Raw genomic sequence first — 13329 nt, forward strand, 5'->3', positions numbered from 1 at the left:
GAATAAACTAGAAAATTCTCAGCACATGTGTCTTTGAATATTGCCCCTTCTCTTACAGGGCAGTTCTCTCCATTTCCAGCAAGTTTACCTTATCACTCACAGTGTCATCTCTAAAAATCCTGGCTTTTTGCAGGGTCTCCCAATTTACTTTCAACTATTAATCTTTCATTTATTTAGATAAAAAATAAATCTTAACTTACATTTTTACTTTATATTATTTTCTTTTTGAGATTTTCATTTTTATATACTCTTCTCTATTGATATACTGATATAAGACCTCATAGATTTTGACAGAATCAATTTCTTAGAGTTACACTAATTATTATTTACCTCCCTATATTTTTTCTCCTTCACTCCCTTTCTTTGCTCAGATTATAACTTGACAGGTGGGGTCCTCCTCATTTCCTATGCCTCTGATATTCTTTTTGGTAGAAACAGGATTTCCCAGAACCATGACGATTTTTTCTTTTTTGAATACATGGAATTGACCTACTTTCAAGAAATCCCAGTTCCTTTAGTGAAGAATGATAGTGCTAGGTGTAGACATGAGCATTGCTGATGTTCAGATATGTTATTGCTTTCAGTTGGACGATTTTTAGGGACTGAGCTGAGAAAAGATATTTCCTTTACCAGGTCACAGTCATCTTTCAATTTAATACAATATACTTCTCTACCTCTGTGTGTGTGTGTGTGTGTGTGTGTGTGTGTGTGTGTGTAGCTTTTCAGCCTCTAATTGATACATTAGCAAGAACTTTAAAAGTAGATTAAAATATTACCTATTCAAATATTATTTAGTTCTATAAGGTCATCAGATTGTCTTCTTGATGTCTATTTTCAGTAGATTTAATTAGTTTATTTTAAGCGAAGTAGTAAAAAGGATGTTGGATTTAGAGACAGAAAACTTAAATTCTAGCCTTAATCACATAGCTAAATGGCATTGTGCAAATAACTTAAAGTCTCAAAGATTTCCTTGTCTATGGATAATAGATGTGAAAACACTTAAGGTACCATATAAGTATACATAAATATTTATGATAAAGTAGGTAATGTGACATTTGCTTTATTCAATCTTGTTTTTATGGTAGTTGACTTTTTAGTTTGATTTGAACCATTTTAAAAGTAATTCTTAGATTTTAAGTGGTTCTACAAATTTGAGAAAGTCTCGTTTTCAGATATGTATGCCATTTATAAGGTGATACAATATTTAAAATCCTCTTAGTATTTTATTAATCCTTTTCATATGCCTATAATTGGGATATAAGATGAATCTGCTTCATAAAACACTTCTCATTATTTATAAATGGTATTTTAATGAGGGTCAGTGTGCTGCACCCCAATGAAAACAAGAACCAGTGGTCTTATTTACATATTTTCAAAACTTTAGAGTTCTACAGGTTTATAGCTCTAAAAAATGTAGTGCCAATTATTTAATCATATATGAGTTAGTAATACTCTTATTTGTGTTCCAGGTGGTCTTGGGGGCATTGGAATGGGACTTGGTCCAGGTGGACAGCCTATTAGTGCCAGCCAGTTGAACATAGGTGGTGTAATGGGAAATTTAGGTCCAAGTGGTGAGTATTATAACTTGCTTATTTCTTTTTAAACAGTGTATTTGCTAGATCATAAAGCTCACATTTAGTAGTTTGTAATAATGTTCAAAGGACTGCATTTTATAGTTGAATATTTAGGAGGTCACTTCAGTTTGAAAAAGGAGTGTAACTTTGGAGAGCAGAGAACGTGAAAGAGAATGGGCAAATGTCAGGTGGGTTTCTCGGAGGCCAGCCTTGCTGTAGCTGGCCTTTTAGCACTGCACATTTTTGAAATGGCTTTAAGGCAGAAGGAGAATGTTCAACACGGTACCCTGTGTAACATGGATATATTTATAGTATTTGTGGAATGGCTGAAAGGCTACCACATCATAGGCAGTTTAAATCTGCATATCTAGTTGGGTAGTAGTTTTTTAAGACAGTTATTTGGCTCTTCACTTAGACTTAACATTTAATTTTAATTTTAAGATTGGTTTTTTAAACTTTTTGGTTTCAGAACCCTTAAAAACATATACTTAAAATATGTTCACGATTCCAAAATATGCTTGTTTGTATGGTTACCTTTATCAATATTCACTATAGTAGAGTTTAAAACATATTTATAAATTTATTTAAAAATAGTAAGCCCATTGTGTTAACATAAATACACCGTTCAAAAAATGAATTATATTTTTCCATACAAAAGAATTAGTGACAAGAGTGACATTGTTTTGCCTTTTTGTATATCTGTTTAATGTTTGGCTTAATGCAAGATAGTGATGCTGTTATATTTTCTGCATTTAGTTTGTTACATTGACACATCATAACAGCAGTTTACAGAAAATTCCACATTATACTCAGAGAATCAGGGTAAAACTGTCATTAGTATAAATGAAATAGTTTTGATCTGTTGGACCCTCAAGGTCCCCAAACCACACTTTGAGAAGTGTTTCAGTTGATAGATTAATAAATGTGATAGGATTTTCATTTTTTTGAGATGCTGTAACCACACTTTAAATTATTAGGGTAGTTATGGTAATCAATCTGATCCAAACAGATGGAAATTTTCTTCCTTACTCTTAGACCCTCCACCCTCCAAAACACATACTATTTTTATTCTTTAATTTTTCACTGCTCTCTTAGCTATTGTGTGTAGATGCTTAACTCTCTGACCTGATGTCCAGATCTGCTATAATGATACTCTTGTGTTTGTCTGAAAAAAAAAATTCAATGAGAGTGATATTTTTTGTCTGCTCTGAAAAAAAAAGAATAATTTTCTAGTGCTAGATATTTTCTAACCAAATGTATGACCAGTGAATTTTATTGTATAATGATTATTCATTGAAGCTTTTTTGAATATTCATGATTAGACCATTGATGTGACCTGGAGCTTTGAACCATCCCACCTGTGCTCCCCTGCTTTTGTAGTGTTCCATTGTGACTAAACCAGTGGTATCTATTTTGCTGTTTGGTGTTAATGTCATTCTTGAGTAATAAAAATAAGATTTACTCAAAGTATATACTGTGTTTTTATTTGAGGTATGGGAATGGATGGTCCAGGTTTTGGAGGAATGAATAGAATTGGAGGAGGTATGTATAAGCACTTGTTTTTCGGTATGTACCTGCCACCATTTTTAGTAAATAAGGAACTGTATTGAGAATTCCAAGGGGAAAAAAGTCATGATTTATTGTTGGCTCACTTCCTAAAAGCTGTTAGCAGAAATTGAACCTGGTACATACTCAAGGAATATAAAAGGTGATGTGTTAAGAAGCAGCTGCATGAAATAGGGTAGATGAAGAGCTAACTGGTGAGACTCAACATTTACAAAATGTTACCTTTCAATGAACAGTCAAATCTCAAAATTAATCTTTATTTCATAGGCATTGGGTTTGGTGGTCTGGAAGCAATTAATAGCATGGGAGGATTTGGAGGAGTTGGTCGAATGGGAGGTAGGTAAATGTATGTAGAGGGATGTGTATGCTACTTTTAGTTTAACTTGTATGTAAAATGTTTCCCCCCACCCCCCACTTAGGGATGTGTACTATAGATGTCTTTAGAGTGTGGGCACTTGGTGTTAGGGACCGGCCTGGCGAATTCGTATATACGTGGAATGTGAAGTTGGATAATTCATAGACTGTTTTTGTAATTGTGACTTTGGCTATCTCTTTAGTTTCAATATGTTCCTAAATGGATTACTGTGTACTAATTTACTTGAAAAAAGGGTTAATTTTCTTGCATAATTTTTTCAGAGCTATACCGTGGTGCAATGACTAGTAGCATGGAGAGAGATTTTGGACGTGGTGATATTGGAATAAATCGAGGCTTTGGCGATTCCTTTGGTAGACTTGGTAGGCTGGCTGCATACTTTTTTTCTTTTCACAGGTTATATTTTTCCAAATTTGTTTTTTTCTTTTTGTGTGAGACATTAGAAATTCATAATGTTTAACAAAATTTATTACTAGAAGAAAAACACATGGATTTTAATGTACTAGCTGTCTTTTTCAGTATCTTACATATTTGAACCCTATTTCTTGAAGACTACTTTTCAGTTACTGTGTATCTTCTGAGAGCATAATACATTGGGACTTTTAAAGTATGATTATTTAAATTAATTAGTATATTATCTCTCCATCCTTGTTTAGGCAGTGCAATGATTGGAGGGTTTGCAGGAAGAATAGGAGCTTCTAACATGGGTCCAGTGGGATCTGGAATAAGTAGGTTTAAATTTTACTGGAATTTATTCAGTAATATTTGAGTGCTTGCAAAACACTTGCAAGAGTAGTTATTGTAGTATAGTAATACTTAGTTTTTATATGTTAATAATGTTACCTTATAATGTGCAGAAACTGATAGTTATTGAGCTTTTCTGTGTGTTCACTGAAATTTCTAAAGTAACTTTGAATTTTACTTCTTCGGTATTTCTAAACTAATACCAGAGTATGTAGTTAACTATAAGCCAATCCAAGAATCTCCTTTCCAACTAAGAAGTCTGGGGATTTCTTTGGTCATTTGTCAAGAACAACTTTTGCATTGGCACCAACTTTGTTTCCAACTGCTATTGGTTACTAGCTCATTTCATCTCTGGATACCCTTTTTGTCTTTTGGAAGAAGCAGGTGAATTGCCCTAGATATAAACTTCTAAAGAGACCTGAGGTTGAGGGCTAATGTTGAAAGAGATGTTTATTTCTTCTCCTCTTAAACCTTTCCTGTGATAGAATCAAGAGTAGTTGAAACACTGGGGAATGCCAAATCTCTTCCACCTGTTTCCACTACCACATTTTAGGCTTAAAGGCTTAACACGTGGCTTAGTTATTCTGTTCTTTATTCAACCATATCTCTAAGAGTTCTCTGTACTTTATTGACTTCCTTCAATTGATTGAAATCACACAAGTAGGAAATATAGTCTATTTGAGCTGTTCTAAGAATTAATTAAAAAATCCTGTCAGCTGAAGATACCTTTTTCCATCGTTGCTTGCTTCTCATTTCATTCCTTCTTTTCATCATCTCTTTTAGCCTTGGCCAATTTCCTATTAATGGTAACTTCCCTACCTTTCCTTTTTCACCTCAGAGTTTACACTTCTGTTTCCCTGATTTTATATTTATTATTCACAGAAAACCAACTTGAGAGTGATACTAATTTTTAGAATTTCTGTGTATGAGGGTTTTAGGTATGAGAAAAAAGGATACATTTCAAGAATGAGTAGGATTGGACTGAAGTGGATATGCGCTCTGAGATAAATTCTCAAGCTCTGGCCAAAGGGTTGTTGATTTCATTTGTTATTACCTCTGCAGGTTTTGTGTAATACTGAGATTAAAATTACTGTGTTTCTGTGGTTATTGAAAATTGAACTTATACAAAAAGAGAAATTGTATGTGAAACAGAAGATACAGAGGTGAAAGGGAAGCTAGGAAAAGAATATTATATAGGAGAGTATGATGAGAGCAACAATTGATCTACTGGAGCTGTAATAATTTGAATTTGCCCCATCTATCTTTTTCTAGCAATTAATAAGGTTAGTGTGTTATTAGAAAATAAAAAAGAGGATAAAAACTATGATAACATTATTGGATAAAGTAATTGGTAGAAAATTTATATAACATATATGATGGGTTTTATGATCAGAGTATAATTTTACAGAAGTATATGTATATACTATATTATATAGTGGCTAAAATTAACATTCAGTTAGCCATTAACATTCAACTAACCAGATGTATACCAAATTAAATTCTGTTCCTTGGAAGACTGTTATATTGTATGTATGAAAATAATTTTATGCTTATATATAATCTAATTACATAAACAAATTAATTTTTCTTTCCTTTCTCAAAAATGATTCTTTCCCTTCTCTTTCTTTTTTCTTCCTTTTCCTTTTTTCTGCTTTTAAAACAAAAACACCAAACTCCCAAATCCTCTTTGTCCCTTCCTGAAAATCCAGGTGGTGGAATGGGTGGCATGAACAGTGTGACTGGAGGAATGGGGATGGGACTGGATCGGATGAGTTCCAGCTTTGATAGAATGGGACCAGGTATAGGAGCTATACTGGAAAGGAGCATCGATATGGATCGAGGATTTTTATCGGGTCCGATGGGAAGCGGAATGAGAGACAGAATAGGCTCCAAAGGCAACCAAATATTTGTCAGAAATGTAAGCAACTAAATGTAAAGGGTACTTCAAATTATTTTTTGCCTTCTGTATCTGTTACTAATACCTTTTTCCATTCTAGCTGCCTTTTGACTTGACTTGGCAGAAACTAAAAGAGAAATTCAGTCAGTGTGGTAAGTATGCCAATGACTGCAGTTATGTTGATAGTGATTATGGAGGAGAAATTTAAACTTTTAAAGATTGGGTTTAGATCTTTACCTGTCTAGATGCTTATTCCTAGGTTGTATGACAGGTCTAATTTTACTTCAAATAAATGAATATTTTTGCTTTACTTTGACTAAGAGCAATGTAAGTTACTATTAAATGACATGATGTAAAGTAGAGCCTGTCATTGTCTCCTGTGGATAAAGAAAATGCTTGGTCTACTATCTGATTGTTAAAAGGTTGATATATCATGATTGTTCACATTTAAAAATATTTTTTTCTTCTGGGAAATACTAATGAATGGTGTATTTATTTCCTTGTTTATAATATAGTGCAGTGTATTGTCAGCATGACCCAGTGATATTAACTCCAAGTGATAATGGAGTTAGTAGATGACCCCATTCTATATACTCCATTGCCTACACAGCACTGGAAGCTTACCTAATAGCATAGAACCCCTTGCCCGTAACACTTTAGACATACATACATTCTGGTGGCCCTTCTGATTCTTTTATGAACTATTCTTGGCTCTAATATTACCTGTACTACCTTAGTATGTTTATTAGGGCTGTAGAAGATTAGGTGTTTCAGTACTTTTTAAAAAAAGATATTATTTATTTACTTTTAGAGAGGGGATGGGAAGGAGAAAGAGAGGGAGAGAAACATCAGTGTGTGGTTGTGTCTTGTATGCCACCCACTGGGGTTCTGGCCTGCAACCCAGCCATGTGCCCTGACTGGGATTCGAACACGTGACCCTTTAGTTCACAGGCTGGCACTCAGTCCACTGAGCCACACCAGCCAGGGCTGTTTTAGTGCTTTTAAAAAAAGGACTTCTTTAGTAGAGAGTGAGAGTGAGAAAGAGAGAGAGAGAGAGAGAGAGAGAGAGATTGAGATTATGAGAGAATTAGTGTAAGTGGAACAAAATAACAGATTTCCTGCTAGTATTTTTCTGCTTTTGGGTGGTGTCCCAGAGACTATAATCACAAAAATAAGCTATATAGATGGCATATAATGTTATAAAAGGGCTAAAAATGGTACATTCAGTCTTTGAGAGTTAATGAAAAGTTAAGAGTATTTGGAATATATCTTTAATTTTTTGAGATCATAAAGGGGCTAAATCTAATGTTCTCCCACAAAAGTAGCTTGTGTAGTCACTTAACAAAAAGTGATAATTTGTGATCAAAGTGGGCACTGTGGAATCTCTTATCCACTGTGTTCTTAGAGGACTTTATATGAACTCTATTATAATAAACTGTTCACATGTTTTCTTCCCTCCTAGATGGAGGCTGTTGAGGGCAAAAACTATCTCTTTATCCTAGAACCTTTCATTGCCTTGATACATATAGTAAGAGTTTATTAAATATTTTTGGGTGAGTTAAACATTCTGAGGAGATCTTCATTTATTCATTCATTAAATCTGCTAATACTGTATTTTTGGCAGTTTGTTATCATTATGTTCTTTTGGTCTGTTTTGTTGATTATTTTTTAAAAATATTGTATTCAAAGAAGAGTAACTCAACCTTTTTTGTTTGATAAAAAAAATTGTTGAAAATGAGTCAAGTAGTAAGCAATCACCACTAAGACATAGCAGAATTATAAAGTTGTTTTGAGGTGATGGTGGTCTTTTATAGGAGTTAGAATATCTCCCAGAACAAGTAAGCAGCATCTGGCCACAAGTCCCATACATTAGAGAGGAATGAATACATTAGGGCCTTACTGTAACATATGACATGAAGAGCAATGGCAGCAAGTATAGATAATCTCTGTTGTAGTTTCAGAGAAAAAATGAATTTCTAAATGTGATATGACATTATTTTAAAAAGTGGAAATGAAACAAAATAAAAAGAACAAAGTGGGACAAACAAATGAGATTAATGAAAATGTGACTAATACTGAATCGACTGTTCATTTTCCTATGTAGGCAGATTTATTTATTTATTTATTTATTTTGATGTCAGGTATGAGCAAGGCTTGCAACAGACTTGAGGTTTTTTTGGTGGGTGTCTAGCTGTAGTGGTATTGTTTTGACAGAAGGACACCAGCAATTCAAAGACATTTTCTGAAAGGAAATATTAGTATCCAAATCTGCATTTTAAAAAATTTGTACAGCATTTTAGACAATAAAAAAAGTGGTTAAATCATTATTCTTTGCTTTGTTATTTTAGCTCTATTCTTATGTCCCTTTTTGATCAGTCCGTACTTTTACCATGAGAGTAATGATTTTGGGTTTTTTTAAATCAATTTTAATTATAAAAGCTTCTGGCTTTTAGATTTATATTAAGGTAATATCATACTTAAACTCCTACCACCTTCCTGCTTTTAATCTTGAAACTCATTGATGGGAAAGAAAATAAGTTATGTGGTAATACACAATTGTATCCAGCTATTGACAACTGTTGAAATTACCTAGTTTGTATGAACTGAACCATTTATTTTTCTGCCTCATCACTTCGTTTTCAAAACTTGTTTTTCTTTCCTAGTATGGGAAGTTTCTTTTTAACCTGCTACAAGCCAGCAATAGCTTCTTTTGCAATAAAGGCAGAGTTTTGTTTTGTTTTGCCTCCTGAGCCCAGGGTGTTTAAATTTACAGGGTCCAGCACAGATAATGCCCCATTTTTATTACAAAATCTTTTATTACAAAATCATAAGCATGTAGCTCTATAACATAATGATACCACACTCAAGCACACCATATGACATTTTAGGTGAAATGTTCAAATTAAAACTATAAATTATTACACCCGTATTTAATACCCTACCAACCATACTCAAGCAGGTGTTAGTTGTGCTGGACCCTGTATTTTCTTGGTTGCTTCCTAGTAAGAGTCTAGTGGTACTTCATGTATCTCCCACAGACATTATGTGCCAGTAAATGGCCTACCAGCAAGCCCTCTGCTTATTAAATTTCTGTTGTTGTTAATTGTCCTTGCTGGGACAGTTACTAAGGCTAAGAAATGTTGTATTTTGGGTTATATTACCCTCAATACAACCAACATTTTCTCAGCCTTTATAATTTAGAAAAAAAGGTTTTCATATATCCCCAAATAGAAAATAAGTAAATATAGTAAAATAGGTTTCCTTTATCTTGCCTTACGTAATTCCTCAGTGACATGCATTTTAAGAAGGCTGAGGAAGTAAATTAACTGACTTCAGAGTTGGACCGCACATTAGTTCAGGTTGTGTTAATGAAGTTAAATGTGCATAGTCCTTTAAATTTGCTCCGTTTTTGTCTAAACTCTTTAGCTGTACTCTGGCTTTCTGGCTTAGTGTGATGCAGGGCCATGACATTTTAGAACTGCAGTGTCCATACTTCATTATTACTGCTATAAATTATGTAAACAAATAGAGTTTTGTTCCCACAGATTTCTGTTATGTAGTTTTCTACCTGAGTATGCTCCTTAAATGCATAGAAAATGGCTACTTGCTAGGTTTTATTTACTAAAAGCCACATGCTGCTTCAAGCATGCATAGTAGGTTGATGCTAGGAAAACTTAACAGTTAAAATAATGCAGTGACAGTAAAATAGTATATGAAGAACATTTATTGATAGTCACTTTATTTGTAAAGAAACACTAAAACTTATTTTGTCCCTTGCGTCATCATCATTTCTTGTAGAATACCTGATTTTGCTTATTTTTTTTCCTCCTGTGGTTATCTTACAGCTTTGCTTTGGAAGTAGATTTCCTTGAAATGATACACATTTCTCAAAATATACACCATGAGTTAATAAGCTAGGTTAATTAAGTAAAGTAGCAAGGTTTCTTTTATAGCAGGATATCATTTTTATCACTAATAAATGTAACAGCAATATATTTGATTATTCTGTGGTACCAATTTCTCATTGCATGCTGTTTTGTCCTATACTTTTGCTAAAAAAGCAGTCTTATTTTTGTTTTTCTTAGAATTATACAAGATATTTGTAGATATTTAAGTCATTTAAGAAAGTCCTCAGAGAATCTAAAAAGCCAGAGAGAGAGGTCTGATTTTAATTAGCTGAAACTACATCTTTTCTCCTCAATTATTTATCTTAAGAAAATTTCTCATGTGATATTTTCATGGGATCAAAAAGAAAAACTTAGAAAACATGCAACTCTTTCTGATTCTATGCCTACTGGGACTTTTGGGACAGTCTAACCATGAAATAAGTATCCATAGGCCACTTTCTGTGTCGCCTGAGTGTTCAAACTGTAAGAACTTTCACGTATCTTTGCTAAGAGACCCTGTCAGTTAGAAAAGCCTCGAGATCATTGTGAGCTCAACACATTGGGGATCTGAGTGATGATCTGTAAACCAAGATTGTGAGAGGCAAACAAAAAAATTTGTCCTGAAAGATTGAGACATATTTTGCAAGAGATAATTATATATTTTCCTTTGAAATTTAAAACATTTCCTTTAAAAGTAAAAAAAACCCCTTACTATTGCTAATGCACCTATGGTGGGGTACTTAATGTTAAGAAAAAGCGTACATTTTTAGGTAAAATTAGAATAAGGACAAACTGTAAAACTGTAAGTTTTAAAACCTAGCAAGTAGCCATTTTCTATGCATTTAAGGAGCATACTCAGGTAGAAAACTGTAAGGACAGCTGTAAAAGCCCTTGAAAATGATCCATAGTTCCCTTTAAAATCAATGTGAAGTGTTGCCATTTACCAAGGTATGTTTCTTTAATTAAACTTGCTTTTTTTCAGATCCCAGCATTCAAGATACTAAGAGGACTCTGGAAATTGCTGTGTATTTATCTTTGAAGTTTTTCTAAAAATTTTCCAGTTTCATTTTATGATGTATTAGAAAATGCCATTCGTGTGTGTGTGTGTGTGTGTGTGTGTGTGTGTGTTTTAACCACTTATAGGGTGAATATTGTTTGGCTCTATTTTAACTATTTACATTTCTCTGGGAATTAGTCTGTTTTAAGATATTTAGAGGACAGTTAAATATTTCCTGGTCTGGGTTATAAAATCATGGTTTTAGCTCAACATGACATTTATTAACTTGGACCATGTACTTAGTTTCGAGTGAGTGAGCAACAGACTGTCAGTTTTTAAAAAAAATATATACAGTTATTAGGTGGGAGGATAGATGAAGACACAATAGAAAAGTAGTCCAGGATGTTGTAGGTACGAAATTAATTGGATCAATATTTAAAAAGAAAAAAATCTTACTCATGCATTGAGATTAAAAATTGTTCCCATTGCCTGAAAAGAGCTTGTGGATTTTTTAGCTAAGCCCTTTGCTTTTACCTCCCCCCTTCTTCCTTTTTCTCCCTTTATAGAACTAAATGTGAATTACATATGTCTGGCACTCTTACTTCGTTGCCAGACTAAAATTAGCCTATAGTGATCTGGCAACTACAATATTTCAAGGGGAGGGAAATACGGTAAGTGGTCACACTCCTCCAACTTAAATCTTTGTGGATTGGGTGATCATACCTCCCGGTGAGCCTGGGGATAGTCTCACTTTACATATGTAACGTGTGTAATGATCAGTAACTCTGGTTTGGGTCATGGATTTTTATGGCCTCTTTTTATTTTGGCAAATGATAATCGATTTATATCAAATACCAGTCTCTAGGGTCAGCAATGATATTAACTATATGGAATAACTGTCTAGTTTTCCTCCTCTTCCTGGAAACCCCTTGAAGTTCTTCTTTGTGCCCTTACAATAACTGCTTTTACCTTTATTAATTTAAATCTGCACTATCCCTTCCATGCCTATTTCCATAACATGTTTGGTGCCATTCTTGGGTTGGAGTTCAAATTGCGATACTGAATGAATGACTTCAGCACTGTGGTTGTAAAGCAGAATTAGTTGGGGCCATTTGTGACCTGGTAAAAACTTAATTTCTGGACAGCTGCTACTGCTTTCAGGGATGAAGTTAAAATGGAAGATAAAGGGGAAGGAAGAAGTGATTGGGCGGAAAGCAACAATTTTGTCTAAAAATAATTTTGTTTAAATTTGTAGTTTGTCATTAGGCATGGTGACTTAGTGGCATTTTGAGCTTGCTTGCCTTACTGCTATAAAATTTACTAAAGAAACTAAGGATTTAACAAATAAAGTTTTTATTTTATTAAAATTAGTAAATCCTAAGCACACTTATTTTTAGTCCAGTTTTGTATATCCTAACCTGTATGTTCATTATTTTATATGAATTGCATTATATTCAGAATACAAAATTATGTAAATAATACTTATATAAGTTATTTTTAAATCATTGATGTTAATATTTCTAGTCAGGTTACTAATTGCTTCACTGAAAATGAGAATTTTCAAACCTGTGTAGTGAAATATGGAGCCTGTTTAAACTGGCTAGTGATTCTGTAATTTTTCTTTTACAGGTCATGTAATGTTTGCAGAAATAAAAATGGAGAATGGAAAGTCAAAAGGCTGTGGAACGGTCAGATTTGACTCCCCAGAATCAGCTGAAAAAGCCTGCAGAATAATGAATGGCATAAAAATCAGTGGCAGAGAAATCGATGTTCGCTTGGATCGTAATGCATAATTTCAAACCACGGTTGGAACATTCTTATATCTGTTTTGCTGAATCTCCTAGTACAAGTCATTTTAAAAGTAATACTGTCTGCTTACAAAAGCTGTAAAAAAGAACTTTTAAAACTTCCACCAGCTTTCAACAGTATAGTGTTAAATATACTGTGATTTTTGTTAATCTCAAGTTTGGGTTTCTAAAGACAGCAAGTCTGGTCATTCAGTTTAAATGAATGGTTAAACTGTTTTTTAATGAAATAAGTCATTTCCTTGTTATTTTCAGTACTACATAGTGGGATTTGTTTATTCGAGTTTCTTCAGCTTTTACCAAGTTATTTATTGTGAAACAGATTTTTTTTTCGAACTTCTGTTATCTCTATGTAATTGTTCCTGATAAGAAAGGACTCAAGACAAATTAAGATGTGATTTTGGTTGATTTTTAAATTAGTTTTCTGTGGTGATAAAGAATTACTCTGAGGAAGTTTTAGAGGCTAAAGTTCAAGATGGTTTTTAT

General features: G+C 33.4%; 1 protein-coding gene across 1 annotated transcript in view; it reads left to right on the forward strand.

Annotated features, from left to right (window-relative positions):
* MYEF2 (myelin expression factor 2) overlaps nt 1-13325 on the forward strand; it is a 31353-nt gene extending 18028 nt beyond the window's left edge. The window contains exons 10-17 of the mRNA XM_054565461.1: nt 1470-1571; nt 3066-3116; nt 3408-3476; nt 3777-3875; nt 4170-4241; nt 5967-6175; nt 6255-6306; nt 12668-13325. Coding sequence (XP_054421436.1) covers nt 1470-1571; nt 3066-3116; nt 3408-3476; nt 3777-3875; nt 4170-4241; nt 5967-6175; nt 6255-6306; nt 12668-12831 — 818 coding nt within the window. The 3' untranslated portion in view covers nt 12832-13325. The remainder of the gene's footprint in view (nt 1-1469; nt 1572-3065; nt 3117-3407; nt 3477-3776; nt 3876-4169; nt 4242-5966; nt 6176-6254; nt 6307-12667) is intronic.
* The last annotated feature ends 4 nt before the right edge of the window (nt 13326-13329 follow it).

This window comes from Pteronotus mesoamericanus, unplaced genomic scaffold (assembly GCF_021234165.1).
Source record: "Pteronotus mesoamericanus isolate MK-2021 breed Mesoamerican mustached bat unplaced genomic scaffold, CSHL_Meso_final contig_164, whole genome shotgun sequence".
Taxonomy (NCBI): Eukaryota; Metazoa; Chordata; class Mammalia; order Chiroptera; family Mormoopidae; genus Pteronotus; species Pteronotus mesoamericanus.